The sequence below is a fragment of the Protopterus annectens genome, chromosome 6.part1 (assembly GCF_019279795.1).
Source record: "Protopterus annectens isolate FY-2018-M chromosome 6.part1, PAN1.0, whole genome shotgun sequence".
Taxonomy (NCBI): Eukaryota; Metazoa; Chordata; order Ceratodontiformes; family Protopteridae; genus Protopterus; species Protopterus annectens.
The window spans coordinates 107,206,313-107,229,279 of NC_056738.1; the positions used below are offsets into that span (position 1 = coordinate 107,206,313).

General features: G+C 40.5%; 1 protein-coding gene across 2 annotated transcripts in view; it reads left to right on the plus strand.

Moving 5' to 3' along the window:
* ITGA6 (integrin subunit alpha 6) overlaps positions 1-22,967 on the plus strand; it is a 1,068,325-nt gene that overhangs the window by 622,485 nt on the left and 422,873 nt on the right. For both annotated transcript variants that reach the window (XM_044075540.1, XM_044075541.1), the window contains exons 10-12: positions 21,538-21,633; positions 21,905-21,966; positions 22,048-22,205. In XM_044075540.1, coding sequence (XP_043931475.1) covers positions 21,538-21,633; positions 21,905-21,966; positions 22,048-22,205 — 316 coding nt within the window. The remainder of the gene's footprint in view (positions 1-21,537; positions 21,634-21,904; positions 21,967-22,047; positions 22,206-22,967) is intronic.

The window sequence follows — 22,967 nt, forward strand, 5'->3', positions numbered from 1 at the left end:
GTGAAATGGGCAAGATAGTTCAGCAATCTGAGAGAAAAAGTTGCTGAGGGAAAGATGTGCTTTCTGTACCTTTCCATAGTCCTGAACTCCTTGTTCGGAGGATGGACAGAAAAAGATGTCTCAGAGTTCCTTCTTTGTGGCCATGTCCACGACTATGGCATCAACTGGGACTTCTTTGGTTAAGAAGGTTTTGTCAGACAGGGATGTGATGAACTTGTTTGGCCTCCTAGGAATAAGTTCCATTGAATCTGGGCACTCCCACGACATTCGAGAAACCAGGTCTAGAAGTTTGTCGAAAGGCGGAGACATCCAAGATATGGAAGGGTGAGACCTAAAAGCCTTCAGGTATACGGACTCCTCTGTGGAAGGGTTGGAGGACTTCCAGCCACCCCTCTATTTAAGTATTTTCAGGATGTTGCCAAAAAAGCCATCATCAGAAGGCGACCATGGGGACCCTTCAGCATCATCGAGGTCCATATCCAAGATGATAGACTCCTCTGGGGAGTCTAAGTGCTTCCCCTCTGGGGAGTCTAAGTGCTTCCTTTTGCAGAGTCTTTTCTGAGGGACCTCCTCAGAAGGGTACTCTGGGGAGGTTTTGAAAGAGTGAGGGTGCCCTGTGGGGCATCCTGAGGCCTAGAGTCTCTGTGTCCCTGTGGATGCGGAGGTAAGGAGGCAGGCACCGGTTCTCTGGGGGAGGAATCTTCAGAGAGGATTGCAGACCTGTATGTGGAGACAGTACCCCCCTCATGACCTCGAAAGCCCCTCCTGTCCCCGAACCAAGGATATCCCTGGATTCGAAGAAGCCGAAGGACCCCCCCCCAGAACTAAGGACGACTGACCTGAGGCAGAGGTAGGAGCTGAACTCACCCGAGCCGAGGCCCTGAGAGACATAGTCTGATCTGACAGCTGTCCGATCCAACTCATCCCCCTGGACTTGACTGGAAAGTGTCAGCTCCTAGATTCTTCAAGTTCCAATGGAGCCGAGACTGTCCGAGCCATGGTTGGATCCTTGAAACCTGAGGTGGGTCTAGGATCTGACAATTCCATTAATACCAGCTTTGGATGCTCTTCATGTTTCACTGTTGCATTCATCACATTCAGGGTTATCTGCTTGCAGTAGCCCTCAGTCAGCCTGATTATCAAAGTCTTGGGTCCTGCGTCGGTTGCTGTCTCATCTTCCATGACGTCAGGTAGTCAGGTGTATAAAGCATGCAGCCAACGCCATTATATCAGTCTTTCTTGCCGTGCGGTGCCCAAAACAGAAGCAGTTCAGAAGTGCCAGTCGGCTGACTCCTGAAATTTTCATTTTCGAGTTTGAGAACCGAAGTCTTCAACTAAGCTAAGTACCCCGTTGAGAAAAATTTTTCTTGCTCTAAACCGATGTCAGTAAAAGTCAATAACTGTATTTCTTGTGGAAAGCAAATACCTCATAAAGATTTTCATTCCTACTGTATTCCTTGCCTAGGCCCTGACCACGACGTACCTCGCTGTCAGTTTTGTGCCTTATTTAAACAATGAACTATTCATCGTCGGTATATTTACACTTCTAAATATTTTGGTACTCTGTTCAGTTACCCAGATATGGCTTCGGTAAGCCACCCGACTACCGACATTCTGAAAAAATGCAAAGATAAATACAGAGACAGACCGCTGAGGTCCAAAGCTGCCGACGACGCTTCTCCTAAGCTAGTTGCCAGTTCGCCGGTACTCAGTGAAGCGCTTTCCCAGCCCCTGATACCCACTACTTCAGATTCACAGGCCTCTACTGAGACCCATTCGGAGTCCGGTATGCTGTGAGATGCTTCAACTATGGAACCTGTGGATGTCTCTACCTTGGTTAGGTCCGGAGCTGCTGTGCAGGCACTGGCTTCTGAGGGTGTATTTAGGCCTACTGACTTGCATACTAAACAGACGCCATCTTCTTCTTCAAGGCCTAAAACTCGATCCATGCCTAGAAAACCGATGCCCAGACCGCATGGTCAGGCCTCTATGCCTAAAAAACAAATGATAAGAATGGCCAAAGACCTTATTACTTTAATCAGGGAAAGATAACCTTCCCCCTCTGAGACCTAGGACTAAATTTGCTTATGATTCTTCTGATCAGGATTCTGAAATTTCTGTTTCCTCTGATGACCAGGATTTACCTTTATCCACCTATGAGGATTCTGATGCAGAGGACTCTATTCACTCTGCTTCCCCTCCAAAGGATTTCTCTTTTGGTGAAACCTTGCATACTCTTAGGGAGCATTTTCACCTGTAAAGCCAGGATTACTCTGATTCTAAAAAGAGGCTTAGGGATTTTTTACTCCTGCCCCAACACAGGCCTTTAGCTACCCCCCTGTACTGGACATTGTTGATGCCTTTTTGGAATCTAGCTTGGCCCCTGACTCCTTACCTCCTGCTCCCAGAAAACCAGATAGATATTACAGGGTTCCTGACTCTCACAGGTTCCTCTTTAAAAATCTTACTGCGGATCCTGAGACCATTTCACAGGGACCCAAGGGCATTAAGGCTACTACTGCCAAAAATCCTACCCCCTCTGATAGAGATTCCAGGGCACTGGATAGATGGGGTAAGAAGGTATACACTTCTGCAACCTTGGCCATTAGGGCCTTAAACTGCCAGTTTCATATGTTAAAGTATCAGCAGCATATTATTGGATTGCTTAAACAGAAACTGATGTTGATTCCTAACTGTGCTAAAAATAAAGATTTACAGGATTTAATGCATTCTACTGAACAAGTTGGAAAACATACTTTGCAATGTGGTTTTGATTCACTAGAGACATCTTGCAGGGCTGCTGTCACTGGGTCTGTACTTAGAAGGCATGCTTGGCTTAAGGAACAATCTTTGCCAGATCATGTTAAAGCTAAATTGCTAGATGCTCCCTTAAACCAGGATCACCTGTTTGGCAACAAAGTAGAATAAGTACTTAAAAAGATGGATGAAAAAGCTACATCTATGCAAACTGTTAAAGATTTCCTACAAGTACAGCCTCCAAGATTTGGTAGGCATTGGCCCTCTAAAAATTGGTCCTTTCCTGCCTCTTCTAAGCCTTCTCAGCCCAAACCCAGAACCAGCAGAACACCCAGGCTTCAGTCCCAAGGTACGCACAGGACTAAGCAGTGGGGGGCTCCCACTTCCAAAGCAGGGAGTAGTAAGACTCCCCCCTATGGTAAACTGTCTCAGTGACTTAACTTTAAAACTTCCAAGCCCTTCTCAACTGACTGCTCCTTTAGGGGGAAAGATTGCTCTGCAGGCAAAAAACTGGGAAGTCATTACCAAGGACAAATGGGTTTTAAATATAGTTTCCCAAGGATATAGATTCCACTTCCACACTTTACCAACCCCAAACGGTTGGCCAGATCTATCCCCAAATCAGTGGGCAGAGGCTCAAAAGCAAGTTCTCTCTCTTTTAAGTATAAGGGCTATTCAAACTGTCCCAGAAGAGGAAAGGGGACAAGGTTTCTACTCAAGACTTTTCATGGTGCCCAGAAAAGACAACTCCTGGCGTCCTATCCTGGACCTGTCTATCCTAAACACTTTTTCGGTGATCCCAAAATTCAAGATGCTAACTCTTCACCAGTTGCTTCCTATGCTAGGCAAGGATGCCTCGTTGGCAACATTGGATTTAAAGCAAGCCTACCTGCACATCCCAATCAGGGAATCATGCAGAAGATACCTACGTTTCAAAACAGGCTTCATGCTCTATCAGTTCTCTGCACTGCCCTTTGGCTTATCTACTGCGCCCAGGGTATTCACAAAGTGCCTGGCTCCAGTCATTGCATTTTGCAGGCAAAGAAATATTCAAATATACCCATACCTGGACGATTGTCTAATTCAGGCAGAAAGCCAGGACATATTTTATTTTTATTTTACATTTGTTGACCGGGCTAGTCTAACTGGATATATGTCCATTTTCAGTAGAGGCCTGGGGAGAAAAGCTCCAAGCATAAGTAGTGACAAAGATTACAATATACAGTAATAGTCAAAATAAATTGCAGGACATTGTTACATTGAGGTTAACATAAGTTATATAGGTTAACACTAAGATCAAATACTGAGAGCAATAATTTGAGAGAGAGCAATCAAAAAAAAGAAAAAATATTGAGTTGTAAAAATGTCTTGTATATAATTTTTTTTTTTTTTTTTTTTTTTACAGGTATGAGACATAGAACAGTGGAGTATAGAAGTGTAAGGAGAGCAAAAAGAGGAAATAGATAACAGGGTATTTCAGTCAGGGTTAGAGCAGGGACAAAGCCAGTGAGTTTTAAGATTTTCTTTAAGATGCTTTTTAAAGAGATGAGTGGAAGCAAGAGATGAAAGTTCACTAGGAAGGTGGTTCCAGCTTTTTCCTACTGTGTTGGCGAAAAGTGAGTCCCCAGGTTTGTTGTTAGATTTAATAGTGGAGACTAGAATTTTGTTAGCTGAGCGTAGAGTTGTAAGATTTTTGCAGTGGGTAATCAGATTGGTAAGGATTGGGGTATTATTAGGGTGATAAAGGATCTTTTGGGTGATAACAAGTTGTTGACAAAGTAGTAGGTTCTGCAGTTCTAACCATCCCAGTTGTTTGAGGTTGTGACAGTGGTGAGTTCTGAAAGGGGTGCCAGTGGCAAATCTGGCTATGTTATTATAAGTAGTAGAAAGTTTGGTGAGGTTGTCTCTAGATAGGTTGGTATATATTGCAGAAGCATAGAAAAGGGTAGAGATCAGGTGAGTCTGGGCAATAGTGATACTGGCTGAAGGGTAAGGAAGGGTTTGATTCTGTAAAGGGTGCCTAGTTTTTTGTTGACAGACTTTATTGTAGCATTAATATGGTCATCATAACTAAGGTTGTTATCAATTGTTGCTCCCGGTAAACGGGTTGTAGTGTCAGGGGATATGTTAGTTCCATTGTTAGAGGTTACTGTGAAGTGTGGATGAGGTGACTTATGAGTAGGAGCAAAGAGCAATAATTTTATTTTTTGGGGGTTTAAAAGGAGGCAGTGTTGCATAAACCAATTTTCAACACTGTTAAATACTGTTTGAGTGAGGGACTGGAGAGAGGTTATGGATTTGGCTGAACAAATTAAAGTTGAGTCATCTGCATATTGTATGCAGGTGGCTTGAGGAATTTTGGTATGTAGATCATTAATAAACAATGAAAAGAGAAGGGATCCTAATATAGAGCCTTGAGGTACTCCAATGTTTATAGGGAGGGAAGTAGAAAGATTATTATCCCAAAGTACTGCTTGCTGTCTGTTTTCAAGATAGGATTTAAACCAATGTAGTGCTTTGTGTGTCAAGTGATTTGGATTTTAGTATGTCAATAAGCATGTTATGATTCACCATATCGAAGGCTTTTGAGGGGTCAATAAACAGTGCAGAGGAGAAAGTATTATTGTTACGATTTTTGTTTATGGAGTCAGAAAACGATAGCAGGGCAGTTGTTGCGCTGTGGAATGGCCTAAAACTATGCTGGAAGTCGGCAAGTAAATTGTTATGGAGAAGGTGGGCAAGTAGTTGTTTGTGTATACACTTTTCCATTATTTTAGTTATTGGAGAGAGTAAGGCGATAGGCCGAAGGTTGGAGAGCTCGGTAGATGATCCACCTTTATGTAGAGGGATGATGTGAGATACTTTCCATATGGAAGGGATTTTGCTTTCTAAAATTGTTCTATTTATAAGGATGGAGATGGGATAGGCAATTTCTTTAGCTGCAATTTGCAGGAATTCTGCTGGAAGACAGTCAGCAGAAGGGGAGCATGGTTTAAGTTTTTGAAGGAGGTTGCAAATGGGGGATGTGGGTACAGGTTGAATATGAAAGGTTGGAGTTAGAGTATTATTGGTATTTAATGGTGGAGTGGTGATGGGTGGTAAAGTATTAGCTAGGGTTAGAATGGCTTCTGTAAAATAGTTATTAAAGGTATCAGGTTAGAGTTATTATGGTTAAATCCTGAAGGGGCAGGAGATTTAGAGTGCCCTGGTTTAAGAAGTTTGTTAATGCCTGTCCAGTATTTTTGTGGTTTTTGTTGGTGGGTTTGTTGAAGGTGAAGGTAATAGTCTTTTTTGTCTCTGAGAATGTCTTTCTTGGTAGCATTTCTTAATTGTTTAAAGTAAAGGTGATCTGATGGACATTTGGAGGCTCTCCATTTGGCCCAAATTATATTTCTGTGGAGGATATTTTGCCTAGTATGTTTTGTAAGCCAGGGGGCAATTTTGGTTCTTATTCAGGATGAGTGAATGGGGGCGTGGTAATCTAGGATTTGAAGGCATCTAGTATTAAAGTAGGTCACTGCTTCATCAAGTTGAAGATGAGACGTCGGTGACCAGTCACATGCTTTTAGTTCGTTTTGGAAGCTGTCTGGATTAAAGAATTTTTTGGAGCGGGAGGATTTAAAATTATTAGTATTAGGGCTGTGAATTTTTTGTTTAATGATATAGGTTAGCATATGGTCACTGATATCGTCGGGAAGGGTTCCTGGTTTATAAGGATCGAGATGGCTGTTGAGAAGGATCCAGTCTAGGGTGGTTTCCTTGTTGCTTGGCTTATGGATTCTAGTAGGGGTGGTTATTATCTGTGAGAAACTGTTCAGATTTATGTGATTGGTAGGATTAGGGGAAATACAGGTTGCCCAGTCTATATTAAAGTCTCCTAATACAATGGTTTCCTGAGGTAGGTGGGTAGATAGGTGACTAAGTATGTTTTCAAGTGTATTAATATTATTTCCAGGAGGGAGATATGTGCAAATTAGATAGATAGATTTGGAGTTATTGATTTGTAGCTTGGCAGGAAGGGTTTCTGCATTGGTATCTGAGGGTAGTGGCACATTGAAGGGTGACACTTGGAGTTCAGATTTATACAAAATGGCTACTCCTCCACCCTTTTTAATTTTGCGGTCATATCTTAAGATATTATATCCAGGAGGGGTAATCTCCTGGTCCAGAGTAGAGGGTTTTAGCCATGTTTCTGTAATACAGAGAATGTCAAATGAGTGCACCTCTAATAGTGCATGTAGATGGGCAATTTTATTGTTAATGCTGCGGATGTTAAGGTAAGCTATCAGGAGGGAGTTAGATGGTCTATTAGGGGTAGTAATAGTAGGAAATGTTAGACTGTGAGGGTTATTGGGAGTATTAGTATTGGGGTCAGGGTTTGGATGAATATCACCATCTAATAGGGGATGTTGTAGAGGATATTGTACAAACTTAAGGATTCTGTAGTAATTGAATGGCGTTTTTTTTTACAGGGAAGTAAGTAACATGATTAGATCTATAGTACTTTGGAAGTATGTAGATGAAGGTGGCAGTTATGTTACTATGTTTAAGTGAGTTTATGTGAGAAAGAGGTAGAGTTTGTTGGTAGGGGTGGTGTTGCTCAGAAAGAGAAGAATGTTCAAAGAAGGTTAGTGTGTATGGAATAGTTAGAGAAGCAAGAGTTGTGGTTAAGAGTAGTAGGTTTGTGAATAAAAATTTGTATGTTGGGTCCATTAGGATGTGTAAAGAGGAGTTAGAATATGTTGGTGGAGGGATAGAGGTGGGTAGGAATAAAGGTGGGAGAAGGAGAAAGTGTTATATGAGATGAGGTAGCTTGAGGGAAGAAGTGAATAATAAACTGAATAAATGATGGTTATAAGAGTGAAGCTGCAAACTATAGCAGTACAGGATAAGGTGTGTAAAGGTTAGGGAGTGGACCTAAAGGTAAATTGGCTTAATTAAGCATTTGTTGAGGTTGGGGCTGTGGTTAAGTGGAAGTAGTATGTGATAGGGTGATAGTGGGAGGGGTTGTGGCAATGGAAGTATAAAGCTAGGACCACTGGGGTGTGGGTGGGAATTGGGGGTAGGGTAGGGGAGCAGGGTGAGCCCGCAGGTCGAACGGAGTGAGTTAGAGCAGCTTTGTGAAAGATTTTCCAGAGACAGTCAGAGAGGAAGGAGATTCCTGAGGCAGAGAAAGTGGTCACAGGTAAGTAGAATGTGGTGAAGCAGTGCAAAGTTAAGATAGGATATTGGAGTGGGAACAATAAAAGAATTAGAAAAGCAGCTAGGAAGAGGGAAAAGAGATGCTAGGGGCAGTGAGATAACACAGGAAGGTTGGAAGCTAGTCAAGGGGTGAAAAACTGATAAGGAAAGTAGAAAATGAGACTGATAAGGAAATTTAGAAAGAGAAACTAGGTAAAGTAGGCGAAAAGCTTTCGCACAAGGCTGGATTAGATTGCCCCCTAGTGGGCAGAGAGTAGAATACAGTGTCTGTAATAGAGAAAGCAGTTAGAGGTGGCTCAGAAAGAGGGGTCAGGGAGGGGGAAAAGCAGATGGTGCTAGGACAGAGAGGAGTCTGACTGCTGGCTTCCTGACTCGGTGGCTAAATTTTATACTAAGCTAAGTACATTGTACTTTGCAAAGAACAGCCTAAGTTTATTAACAGGTGCAGTATAAAATATATCAGATCAACTATAATGTTTAGGACCAGGGTGGAACATACTTTCTTGATCTGTTTAAAACAGGGAGTTATACGCAGCAACAGCAAAGATTAGTTGGCCAGTCGTTGGGATGGTTGAAGGTAGAAATTTAAGGGTCCTTAATGACCAGGCAGGTCCTTTTGTGCAGGATAGGAGGAAAAGAGCTAGGAGGAGTAGAAAGATAAGATAAGATATGCATTAGGTGTGAAGGCTACAAAAAAATACTAGTGGTACTATTAAGGCAATTAAGGTAAATACAGTGCAGACAGTGATTATACAATGTGTAAGGATTAAAAAAAACATAATCTTAAATTAGTACCTCCAGATGGCTACCAAGACAAAGTCTAAGCAGTTTGTATAATGAGCAAGCACAAGGGATTGGAGAGATACTCTTTAAAATTGCAATAAGTAAAAGGTAATCAAACAAATAAAAAATAAAAATGCCTGACTTGTGATGGCATAAATCAAATTAGAATTACAAAAATGCAGCTATATAACAATCAATCACAGTAGCTTATTATTAAGTAAACTACTACTTAGGGCAGGATAACTAATTCAATAATTACTGGTCTAGTACTCTGAGTGATGTGCAAGGTAACGGCCACTAGGAATAGATGAGTGCAACTCCCACAGAGGTTAGCCAAAAGAACATTCACATGACAGCAGTTAACGTGTAGATCTAATAAGGGAAGAAAGAGCATCTGAAAGCAACTCAACAAACTTTGAATCGGGAGGGTAATGCCTTTCAACATACTATTGAATCATCTGGCATTTGTACAAAAAGTGCTAACTTCTCTGGGGTACACCATAAACGAAAAGAAATCACAACTTGTACCCTGCCAACAAATTGTATTCCGGGGAGCAAGCTTGAACACAACTTCCCAGATGGCTTTCCTCATGCCAGAGAAACAAGTTCTTTTGACAGCCTACTTCAAACTAAAGGCCACAAAAACCCTGCTATCTGCAAGACAAATACTGCAAGTCATGGGGTCCATGGCTTCCTGCATTCTCCTAATTCCGTATGGGAGACTGCATATGAGAAAACTACAATGGCATCTAAAAAGCCTATGGTGTCAACATTCTCAGGATCTAGAAGCAATGATTCCTATCATACCTTGCCTACAGATAGAGTTCCTTTGGTGGGCAGAGGCCTGCCACCAAAACAAGGGACTGCCATTCACTCTACCCCCTGCCGCCCAAACCCTGACAACAGACGCATCAGACTATGCATGGGGGGGGGGGCTCACTTGGCAGGGAAGTGCATTCAGGGCAAATGGAACCCAAGTCAAATGCACCTGCAAATCAATCAAAAAGAAATATTAGCTGTACAGAAGTCTCTGACAGCCTTCAAGGACCACATTCTTCCAGGGCAACTAATGGTAAAGACGGACAACACCACTGTTACGTGGTATATAAACAAGCAGGGGGGAACCCACTCATACCCTCTCTGCAGATTAGCCATGGCTCTGTGGAACACAGCCTTGAGCTACCAGGTGCACCTACAGGCTCAATTCCTGCCAGGAAAGCTAAATACACTGGCAGACGAACTAAGCAGAAATCTCATGGACCCACACGAGTGGAAACTGAAACCAGTGACAGTCAACATGTTGATAAACAAATGGGGGAGCCCAGAGATAGACCTATTTGCCTCCCCCCAGAACTACCAATTGGACAAATTCTGCACAAGGACTCCCCACAAACAAACTTGGAAAGTGGATGCCCTGTCTTTCACCTGGAAAAATCTTATCAGTTTACGCCTTTCCTCCTCTGCTTCTCCTTATCAAGGTACTACTAAAGATCAAACAGGACAAACCCAGGACGATACTGATTGCACCAGACTGGCCACGCCAACACTGGTACCCCCTCTTGCGCAGTGTGTCATTGCTGGCACCATGGCACCTGCCTCAGACCCCTACCCTGCTGTCCCAGCAGGAGGGCCAGATTCTGCACCCTCAGCTTCAAACCCTGAACCTGGCAGCCTGGCTAATTACTTCATCTCTCCGTTACCATCCCTCAATAAACAAGTGTTGGATGTCACCCTGGAGGCAAGGAGGCCTAGTACTAGAAAATCTTATGCTGAAAAATGGAAAAGTTTCTGTTCCTGGAACCAAACTCAGGGGGTGGGCACAGCAGCGCCCAATTTACCTCAGATTCTTCAATACTTAACTTAGATGCTTTACAAGAGCCTTTCCTTTTCCTCCATCAAAATTCATGCCTCAGCCATTTCAGCACAGAACCACCCCTCTTCTCTCATCCACTGCTCAAGCAGTTCCTTAGAGGGGCCAAAAACTTAAGACCACCTAGGAGTGCCCCAACTCCAGCCTGGGACCTTAACTTTGTATTGGAAAAACTCACTCTACCTCCTTTTGAGCCAGCTACAAATGCAGAGTTGAAATTCCTTTCTTTTAGCCATCACTTCAGCAAGTAGGGTGTCTGAATTACAGGCCCTTATGGCAGTGGAGCCTTTCATCATCTTTCATGCAGACAGGGTGTCCCTCAGGACCAATCCCTCCTTCATGCCCAAGGTAGTATCCAGTGTGGCTCTTAATCAGTTCATTCATTTGCCAACCTTCTTTTCTAATCCACAAAACAAAGGGGAACATGTACTGCACTCCTTAGATGTGCACAGACAACTTGGACAGGACTAAACCTCTCAGGAAATCTGAACAGCTGCTGGCGGCATTTACTGCAGGGGCAGAGGGGAAGGCCATTTCAAAGCAAACCATTTCTAAATGGATAGGCCATTGCATTCATTTCTGCTATAAGCACCATGGAAAATCTATCCCACAGGGGATAAGACCACATTCAACCAAGGCTGCATCTACCTCTACAGCCTTTCTCTGGTGGCCCTACCAGGGACATCCTAGAAGCTGCCACCTGGAGTTCTGTACATACCTTCACCAAGCATTACCATTTGCCAATTTTCTCTAAATCCAGAGCTGGCTTTGCCACTGCAGTCTTATAGGGCCTTATAGCTGGTCCTAATGCTTCCTAGTTTCCTCCTCCCATCCTTAGCTTTGGGAATCTGCCCAAATGTGATGACTGCAACAGTGAAACATGAAGAACATAGTACAGTTGTGTACACTTACCATAAATGTAGATGTTCTATTCACTGTTGCAGTCCTGGTTACCCTCCCTCCAGCCCCCTGACTTCTTTTGGCTATACCTCTATTCTTGTTTACTATGCTTAAAGCCTTTTAGTGTATTTGCTTTTTTGTTGGAGGTGTAACCTTGTATATATATATATATATGTAATTGCTTCCCATTAGGGGACACCTGACATCTGGGGCAAGAAAATCTGATGTAATGGCATTGGCTGCATGCTTTATACCCCTGACTACCTGACGTCATGGAAGATGAGACAGCAACCGACGCAGGACCCAAGACTTTGATAATCAGGCCGACTGAGGGCTACTGCAAGCAGATAACCCTATATGTGATGACTGCAACAGTGAATACACTCGAACATCTACATTTATGGTAAGTGTACACAACTATACTTTCTCCTGACTCCGAAGTCAGGGGCTGGATCGAAGGAGGACATGGAGCAGAAGAGGTGGATGTTGTAGGATCCGAAGCCCTAGGGGTCAGATCCAACAGTAATCTGGCCAGCGCCAGTGTCTGTAGCAATCTCTGTACCACCTGATCCATGTAGTCATCTGAAAGACTTCTCAAAGACCAGGTTGGTGGGGTGGAAGATTTTGCTTTTTGAAGTATAGGAGATGCTGGCTGTAGGGTGGGGGACCGGCTCCTTAGTTCGAACTCCATTGGCACCAAGCAAGAAGGGGTTGGAGCCGATGGAATCTTGTCTGATCCTGCATCTCTCATATCTGAAGAGGATAATCTTGGTATGTTATAGGCTGGATCCAAAGAAGTAGATGGGGAAGATCTTTTAACAGATTTTCCTGACTTGTCAGATTTGGCAGAAAGAGATTAGTCTGATTTAGGTGAACCTGTACCTTCTTCCAATGCCTCTGAGAAGACCTTTTAGAATCAGTTTAGTCTTCCTGTCCAGGGGAGCTCTATAATTATAGGAATGACAGAGCATGACTCTTGGAAATGGACAGTCCTGAGATAGTAAACACAAAGGGCGTGTTTATCGCTAAGGGGCATTTATTTTGCTACATTTTTCGCATTTCTTGAAACCCGTTGGCCTAGACTCTTTGCCTGACATTGTTAAGATGAAGAACAACAAACAAACAACAAAGGATTTTTTTTTTTTTAGACCCTCTAATCTAAACGGGTCAAGCTATTGGAAAGTACAATACACACACGGGGGAAAAAAACAAAGCCATCTAACTTAAATGGGGCTTAACACAGAACACATAAAGGGGAGAAACAGTCCTCTAATTTAAATGGACTGTACAACGATACTACACTAAAGAACAAACTGTGAAAAAAGAACAACAGGAACAACGAGGACAAGGGGATAAAGCCCCTCTAACTAAAACGGGTTGATAGTTCTCTAATTTAAACGGACTATGACAGAATAAGACAAATACAAAAAAATTAGACACTGGGAAGGGATACAAGGCCTAGGGGATAAATGACAGCCAAAAGTTTGCAATAAACAGCTTAACTCAGAAAAATCCAGTAATAAGAAAGGCACTCAGCTAAATCAGCTAAAAATCTAGATATTCAACAATAACTCTGAGAGTTAAAGCAAAAAAAATATATATATAAAAAATGGTTATACTTAGCCAGAGCTAGCAGACGAATGCTTGATCTGTTAAGCAGCAAAAGAGATCTGGGGATGGTCCTGGTGTATGCTGGGATAAGGATTTAGCCACAAGCTGGCAGAGAGCCTTGAGCTTGTATATAAGGCTGAGACGGATCAGAGAATCAGATCCAAACCTAAACTAGTAAGAATGAAAGCGAGGTAGGACAACATCACATCATTTACTTAGGAAATGTATATATTGAAGGAGCTGAACAAACAACTGTACTAACTATACTAGATTGAAGTTTGAAAGTTGGTAAGCAATTCAGGAAAAGATGGCTAGCTTAGCTGAGAAACAGTATGCAGTATTACAGGTAAATTGTAGAACAGTACAGATCAAAGGGAGACATAAGCCATAAACCAGGTGGGTGATCTGCTCTTAAGTCTGAAGTCCATTTGCTTTCTTCAGTTTCAGTCCTGTTGCACGTCACCTCCTGTTAAGCTTTCAGTAACAATTTCTAACACCATAAACAAAAACATATGGTCAGGACTGGACATAATGTGCTGTGAGAGGGCATTGCTTTGGTCTTTGTTTCTGATTTCATTCATATGGTGGAGGAAACATTCTTTGAAAGGTCTATTAGTTTTGCCAATGTAATAACAAGAACAGCAGGTACATGTAGCAATGTAAACCACATTCCTGGTATTGCAATCAGCATATTTATTAAGCCAGTATCGTTTGTGACTATTGGGGTGTGTAAATTCATTAGTGGCATTGTTACTATTACAAGCCTTACATCTTCCACATGAAAAAGTGCCTTTCCATTAAGGCTGAAAACTAAGATCTCTTCACATTCTTGTAACAAGCAGCTTCTTAAGATTCATGGGATTTTTGAAACAAAAATGAGATGTCTCACCTACTATACATTTCAAGTTGTCATCTACAGTTAGAATAGACCACTTTTTCTTAATGATGTTACATATTTGGGAGACATCATAACTATATGTAAGTAAACATCTGATAGGAAGCTTTACATCTTCACATTCTCGGTTATACCCAATATTGTTCATCTTATCAGAAAAGTAGGGGTGTCCTTTTGTATTCTTTAGTCCTCGTGTCTCCATGGTATATAGCTGAGTGTCCTTACTTCTATATCCTCATTTTGAAAGTTACGTAAAAGGGTTTGTTTCTCATGTTCATAAGTTCCCATATATGTACAAAGTCTTGATACATGAAGAAATTGTCCCTTCACTATTTGTGGAAAGATATGTCCTGGTTGCATACTAGTCCTATGGAAGAGGTGATTTCTCCAACAATCATTGTGGTAAACTGCCATGTTAAAACACCCTGTTTCATCTCTAGTAATTCTGACATCAAGGAAAGTTATTTCTGTTCTTGACATATGAACATCAAACTCCAAGAAGGTGTTAGTCAACTCTAGGTACTTTACAAAATGAAAAGTTGGTCTCGTCTCCTCTGATGTCTCCCAAATATGTAACATCATTAAGAAAAATTGGTCTATTCTAACTGTAGATGATAACTTGAAATGTATAGTAGGTGAGACACCTTGTTTTTGTTTAAAAATCCCATGAATCTTGAGGCTGCTCTGTTACAAGAATGTGAGGATATCTTTTGAGTTTTCAGCCTTTAAGGAAAGGCACTTTTTCATGTGGAAGATATAAGGCTTGTAATAACAATACCACTATTGAATTTACGCACTCCAATACTCATAAAAGATATTGGCTTAATAAATATGATGATTACGATACCAGGAATGTGGTTTACGTTGCTATGTGTACCTGCTGTTCTTGTTATTATACTGGCAAAACTAACAGAACTTTCAAAGACTGTATCCTTCGCCATATGAATGACATCAGAAACAAAAGTCCAAAGCAATGACCTCTCACAGCACATTGTGTCCAATCCTTTCAATATGTTTTTGTTTATGGTGTTAGAAATTGTCCAATCCTGACAATATGTTTTTGTTTATGGTGTTAGAAATTGTTACTGAAAGCTTAAGAGGAGGTGACATGTGCAACAAGACTGAAATTGATGAAATCAAATGGATTGCAGACTTAAGAGCAGATCGACCACCTGGTTTAAATTATATTATCCCCTTGAAACCAATTCTTAAGGGGTGGCGGCACTTGAGATGAAAATGATTGGTTGCTAAATTAGGCAGTGTCATCTGCTTGATCATAGGTTGGATTTAAGTAGGCTGCTGCCCTACAGATGAGAATCGATTGGATGTTGAGTATGATAATAAGGAAATGACATTGTTACATTCTGTGGATCTGAGGAAGGCCAGAAGGTTGAAAGCACTTATCCTGAATCTTTGGACTGACTTTTAGCATTTAGTTTATTGATTTTATTTTTTTTTTATTTTAATAAATGGTTTTCCGTATTGGTTGAGCCCGTTGTTTGTTTACTTCTTCAAATGTGACCGGTTTCTGTTCATCCTTTTTATGACCATTTCACGTGTAACTATATTATTAGCAAAAGGCTAAATTTTTCCAACTTGCCACCATTAAATCGTTGACAAAGACTAGCTTCAGTTGTAAATCCATTGATACTCTGATGCTCACAATCATTTTAACTAAGTAAACTGCATTTGTTGTAGCCCACTACAGTTTTCCAGCCATTGTTTCAGCAAAGCTACAGTCTGGCCCAAAACTTACAGTTTTTGAAGGCAACTGTTACAGACTTTTTGTGAAGGAGCTATCTCCTCTAGAAGGATTTAACTTTGACAGACTGTGCTTGCCCCTTGCCAATAGGGTGACTGTTTTTAAGGCTGTCATTTTCTGTAGTTTTTCTAACCCATTTCTGACAAATGTGTTTTCTTCCAAGACCTTCAGTAGGTAACTATTGAAATGTTGTGACCAAACCTCTCAACCTGGAAACATCAAAAATCTGGGCAAAGGCCTATGAAAAGTAGGTACAACTGGCCAAAACACCTGGAAACTGATTAACATAAAATTTGCGTACATAATTATGTAACCCCACCCACTCTGGAATTGTGGGATGCCAACATTCAAACACAAAGTGAAGAACAGACAAAATATTATATTAAACAACACAAAACATAACCAGAAGTTTCTAGTTGCCATCCATCAATTTATAAAAAAGCAGTTCTGGTACCAGGTGTAAACTGTAGAGAAAACCATCAGACATTAATGCTGTACTACATTTTCCAGCTGCTACTCTAGATGCTCTAACTATCTCAAATAGTCAAACTGTAAGAACACAGAACTACATCAGATGACCAGGTTTATAAAACAGAATGTGCTACACTGAAGGACAGGTTTATAAACAACTATGAACTAAGTGACTTACTGGTTCTCAAACAAAAAATAAACTGGGAATAATAATATAAAACGACTACATTCTCAACTCAAGCTAATCAGCATAAAACAGTCTGCAGAATACACACACACACACACACACACACACACACGCACACACACACACACACACACACACACACACACTCACACTCATCTATTACTACAACTTACCATATCAGACTACTTTTCACAGAGCCTTCTGCAGCTCATGGCTTATGCCACTAACTAGGACATTATTACAGACACATAAATACTCTTGCTTCAAGACTTTCAAGATTAAGAGGGACAGAGCTAAAATTTGAGTCAAAATTAGGAACAGTTGAGTGGTATGCAGAGAAGCTTACAGTAGCAACTCAGTGAACAGCCTAAAATGTGCAACTACAGAGAAAATCCTCTGCACACTATTTCTTACCAACAGCTGCTTTATCTTCTGTGCCAATTATGTTATATTCCCAAACACATTTGCCTGACCTGATGTAAAGCCAAAAAAGATGCAAAGAAAGTACTAACTGATTGAAATACTACATAGACAAGTAAGTACTCACAGTTTTAAAACACGTTCCTTATGAAGATACCCTCTTCTGGTATAGGCCAGCAAATCTCACAGTGACATAAACTTGTTGAGTCCTCCACTGCCTAACTTTTCGTGTCTTAGCAGTCTTTGCTGAAAATTTATCACCTTTTGATATAGTATCCCACTAAAAAACTTCAGATCTACTCTTTTGGAGCTGCTGATCATTTTTTAGCCTGCAAAGTTTTCTTACGTTTATTATTTTTGATTTTCCCCGTAACTAGTGATGTCTTCTGAACTAACATTCACTATGCCTCTTGTTTCACGATCGGCATGGGCACCTCACATATAGTCCTTCTTTTAGCTGTCTTTCATGCATTTCCAACCATTCTAAGCCAAAAGCTTATTTTTTTTAGGTTAGCACATTCGATTTACTCGAAAGGCTTGTGTTGTCAGCCATTTAAATGTAGATTCACCTTTAGTGAAGTGACATTATCAAGGGGCTCAGAAAAAATGTTCTTATACATACTTTTCCTCAACTCTCTTGTCAGTTTAGTTATTTATTTAACATTTGTTCACCAGGAAAAGTCCAATTTGGAGAGAGCCAATCTTCAGCGGAGGCCCAGGGAGAAATGTTCTAGACGAATGTCTTTGTAATGTGGGAGGAAACCCACACGAATACAGGGAAGACATACTGACTCCGCACAGAAGTCACCCGGGGTGAGAATCGAACCAGAGAGCCTCTTGCTGTGAGGCAACAACGCAAACAGCAACCGCTGCACCACAGTGCCGTATCACACACTTTGTATTCCTACTAAAAAAAAAAAGTGAAGTGGATCGTGAGCTATTTGGTTTTATTTTAAATAAGTGACCAAAATGCATGTAGCTCAGCTACTTGAAAAAGCTTTGTGACAAAGGAAGTTTAGGACAGGATGAGCCATTTCTCTGCTTGTTTACTTATTTTTTTAACAATGTGTACCTGATACAGGGCATTATCAGAAAATGTGCAGGTGCAGGACTACTTCAAGCTAAAACTAGTTATATAACTGAGGTAAGAGGAACCAGTAAGGGAGCAGCACTGGTCAAACATACTTAAAAGATTTTTGGAAAATACTGTTTATTTATTTATTTTTTTTTCAAGAAAATGCATGGGGTAGGCAGTGTTTAAAAGGAAGTTTAGTCAGCTGCATTGCGACTGGCCTGGAAATAAATGGCTTCGAAAAATGAAAGGTTGTGGTTATGTGACTACAAAATCCTTTTTCGGAAATGGATTTTTTTCTTAGTTGTTTGACTCTTGTCAAAAAGCAGTTTTATTACCAGGCTGTGTATGTATTGTGGGGGGTTCATTTTCACAATTAACACAGTGGAGTCCATCCTATATTAACTTTTAAACTTAAATACAGTTAACAGGATGCTCTCAGTAGGTGGCAGGTTCAGAATCAGATGGGTAACGTACTGCTGCCTGCGATGCCCGTGTATCTGTTAGCGAGTTCTGCGCAGTTACACCCGATATCAAATCTGATTGTTGGAGCCGAGGGGGGCTTGCAGCCATAAAAATTCTAAATAATGAAAAAAAAATGTGATTTCAAGGGGCCACTCGGGAATAAGTGGCACCCCATTATTTTAGCTTCAAAACCGGGAAATTCAGAGGAATTCAGTATGGTTGAGAGCTATGGTTGTGACCCACTTCAGTGAGTCCTGTAATGCTGAGACTAAGTGGCCAAATAACAGACTTACATACATTAAATTCAAGATGGCCATTTTTTGGAATATTCCATTTTCTCCAAGGTATGGTGATCTCAGAGTTGGTATATAGAAGGTCAGGGTGCAGGTGCACCCTGCAACAAAATAAGCTTAAAAGAGAAGAGCGATGTTTGATATTTGCTCTTCTGCATTTTCTTTTTTTCCCCATTGTGTGATCACTCATAATTATGATTGCCGACATTTCAGTATGGAGCTCTGAGTTTTACTAGGTGCTTCTGTAAAAAATCACTTCATGAAGCTAATTTCATTAATCTTAAAAGATTTGTTTTTTAAAAACTGATTTTGCTTTGGGTGGATTTGGGTCACCTAAAGTAATAGTAGTGGGGGAATGAGCAAGAGGGCACATTAAGAAGATGTAAGTAATTAGCATAGGCATACAAGCATATTCGTGTGCGTGTGTCTGTGTGTAATAGCACAGGTGAAAATCTCCCTATTGAAATGTCAGCACTCAAAATGCTGAGTGCTAAAAAAGCAGAAGAAGAAAAGAAAACCCCAAGAAGAATGAATCTCGAAAATCGCTCTCCTTCTTAAAGTGTCTTTTTGCAGGGAGGGGGGTGGACAAGCCCCCCCCGCAACCCCCCCCTCCGAACTTATAAATACCAAGTCCGAGATCGCCATACCTCCGAGAAAAGGTTAAGATTGAACATTTAATATTTAAATATTAATTTTAATTTAATATTAATATTATTTATCTGTATTATTTATCTGCATATTTAAATATTGAATGTTCAATTTTATAAAACTTTATTTAATTTTAATTTATTTAATTTTAAATGTGCCTCATTTATACATCATGTGACCATCTCACATTGTATTTAAATGTGTCATTTGACTAGCATATATCATGTGACCATTCCATTTTGTATTTAAATAGTGGTTGCATTGTTCTATTTAGATTTTCCTAAAGAAGCCACTCTGTGACGAAAGTTTTTAACTTGCGATCTTGGAATAAACAAAGTATTTTTGTACTTTTCAAGCTTTCTGTGTTTACGCAGTGTTTTTTGTTTTTATGGACCTGGATTTTTTGAAACCACTGGTGTGATTGTTTGTTTTACCAATATTCCAAGAAATGGCATCCTGGACTTGGTATATACAAGTGTACAAGCCTGATCTTTCAACCATGCAGTCACTGCGCTTTGAGACTCACTGTTGTGGGTCCCGACATTTCAAATGGTTAATGTAGTGAAAGGTAGTTCCTGGGGAATTTGAATCCTTGAGAGAAGAGAATTCATCTCTGAGGAAGAGTTGGAAGCTGTATGTTGTTAAGGTACCTAAGATCGAAAGCTTATCCATCAAGTGCATAGACAAGGTGCAGCTTTAGCTGTAGGTTCTGTTAAGCTGTCAGATTACCACAGTCCAACATCAGATAAGACTTCAGAATATTTTAATTAGAAAAACTTTATAGACCTGTGTGTGGTTTTACAACAGGTGCACCTTTCCTTGAATTTCCAAGTGCACTAGACAAAAAGAGGATGTTTTGTTGCATTCATGTAATATACATAAAAAAGGGAAATCCAGGGACCTTGGTTTCTGTACAGTGCTAACCATCTGTCTTGTTTATTTTTTAGTAGTGTCAAGTGCAGTGCATACATTTGTGATATATATTCTATTATACCATGACCCCCCCCAAAACGTGCATGCTGATTGGCCAGCGTGCACATTGTAAATCGAGTTATACTAATGGAAAAAGGTCCGGTCGCCCGGACTTTTTTCCATTAGTATAACTCTACTTTTAAAACACTGTCTCGCTATGTTAAATGGGTTTAACATAGCGAGACAGCTTTAAAATAAGCAACGGAGATCTCCGTTGCTTATTTTAGCTGTCTCGCTATGCTAAACCCATTTAACATAGCGACAGGTTTTAAAAAGCAATGGAGAAAGCAAGATCTCCGTTGCTTTTTACTGTTCGCTATGTTAAATGGGTTTAACATGGCGAGACAGTTTAAAATAATCAACGGACATCTCCGTTGCTTATTTTAAAACTGTCTCGCTATGTTAAACCCATTTAACATAGCTAAAAGCAACGGAGATCTTGCTTTCTCCGTTTTTGCTCACCTCTGATGTACTGCGCAGGCGCGCAGTACATCAGAACTGCCGCGGATGCCAGACATCTGCGGAAGGGCAGTAAACAGGCATTATACTATGCCATTATTTAAGAAAAGTAATAGTTTCTTTTCTTAAATAATGTCATGGTATAATAGCAATAACCCACTTCTGGGTGTGGGTAATGCTGTATTTACCCACGGTTGGCTTTGTTTGGTCTCTCGGGGTTCGCCCTCGGGACCAAACCATGCCAACCGTGGGTAAATCCAGCATTACCCACACCCAGGCGTGGGTTATTGCTATAGTAATATGCACAATTCATTTCATCTGCATTGTTTTAACTTTATTATTTAAATATATATTTGACAAGCTAGAAGTTAATGTTCATGTTCTTACCAAAAAAAAGACTGACTTTGGTTCCCATCCCCCTGTGTGCTTCAGAAGCCCTGAGTGTGACCGCAAACTTGGATTCATCTAATAGCTGATGTCACAATGGAACTTATGTACACAAATAATATTTTTTTTATTTAATACATCTTGTGGAATTTTTAATAAATGATCATTCAGAAACCTTCTTGTTTTGCTCTTATGAAATGTAATGTTGAGAAAACACATGACTGATCTGCATTTTCCTTGCACTGAGAGCACACTTACTAGAATATATGTAAAACATAAATTTATTCTGTTTCACAATGTGGAAACATGTATTTATATAGGCTGCAGATATAGTGTTGCCTGTTAAAGCAACTAATTAACATGAATTTTTATCCTTTCTGTAGATCAAGACCGGTTGTAAGCATCATAAAAAAGATAAAGAACCTCCCTCCCAGTATTGACCTAAACAAGAAAACGTGCGCAGATGGCAGTGGGATTTGGTAAGCAGTCACATACCAGTAGCTTCTTAGAGTTTAATTCCTGTATTATGTTGTCAGAGGTGGTCGCATTTGAACCATTCAGAACACCAAGCACATTCTTGCAACTGAACATCATTAATGTCATCAGCAGCAATGTACAAAAAGCAAAGGGTGGTATGCAAAATTGTATAGTAAAGCTGTGCATGGTGTCGGGGGCATTTGTACTGGGCATAGATAAGAAAATATTTCATTTCTGTATCATGGAGTAATTTGAAATGTCGTTTCTTTGCAGCATGAGCGTGGAGGCTTGCTTCTCTTATATAGCCAACCCCCCAGGCTATAATCCTTTATTGAGTAAGTTGAAAATGAAAGCTTTTACTTAATACAGATGATGTAACTTTGTAAAACAGCTAATATGGCTGCTTTCATTTTCAGCTGTTATATACACTTTCGAAGCAGAAACTGACAGAAAGAATCTAGGTCTGCAGCCACGAGTTGTGTTTATAGGTGGATCATCAGACAAATATGTAGGAGAACTGAAGTTAAAAGAACAAAACAAGGAAATATGTGTTAAAGCCAATCTTAAACTGCAGGTAAGGTAAATGATGCAACATTTTATTTATTTATTTTTTTGAAAGATCACTTTATTCTGAGACCTTGAGTCTCAGGGAAAAAAGAACTGTGGGTAAGGCAGATGATTTCCTTTATTTAAAAGCTTGCTTCTTCTGAAATCTAGAGTTGCAGTTGTATTTTTATGCATGACTAGAGCATCACCTCAGGTTTTACTGAAAACTTCTAGCCATCCAGATTGCGACCTGGGTCCATAACACTAATCGTTTTCAATGGATGAGTAATATCTGACAGCCATAATATATTCTGCTCCTCCATATACCTTCAAAGGACGTCCTTGAGAACGTATGAGCAGGCAGTAGTAGCCTTTGTCTCTGCTTGTCTGACACCTGTGACCTAGTTGTCACCCAGTCTTTCTGCCGGCAACATAATTTTATTTAGTTCTGCTCTCATTTTTCATGTTCTACGTCTCCATGCATAGCTGTGACAGCATGCAGAATGCACTATTTCCATTTCTTTAACAGGGGACTAGAGGACATCATCATCACTACTAAAGCTTTCGTGATAACATTTTGATGCACATGTTAGGAATGTATCCATCACTGCAGTCCTCTTACGCACGAGTGCGCTCTTGGAAAAGTTTAAGATAAAATAAAAGTGTAACTTAATTTAGACCCAAATGCATCTTTCTTTTTCTGCGGTTCATCATCTGTTTTTAGGAACCCTTAAAATAGTCTAAGATCTGAAAAACAAGTACATTATGAATGAATGATGGTAGTCATTTT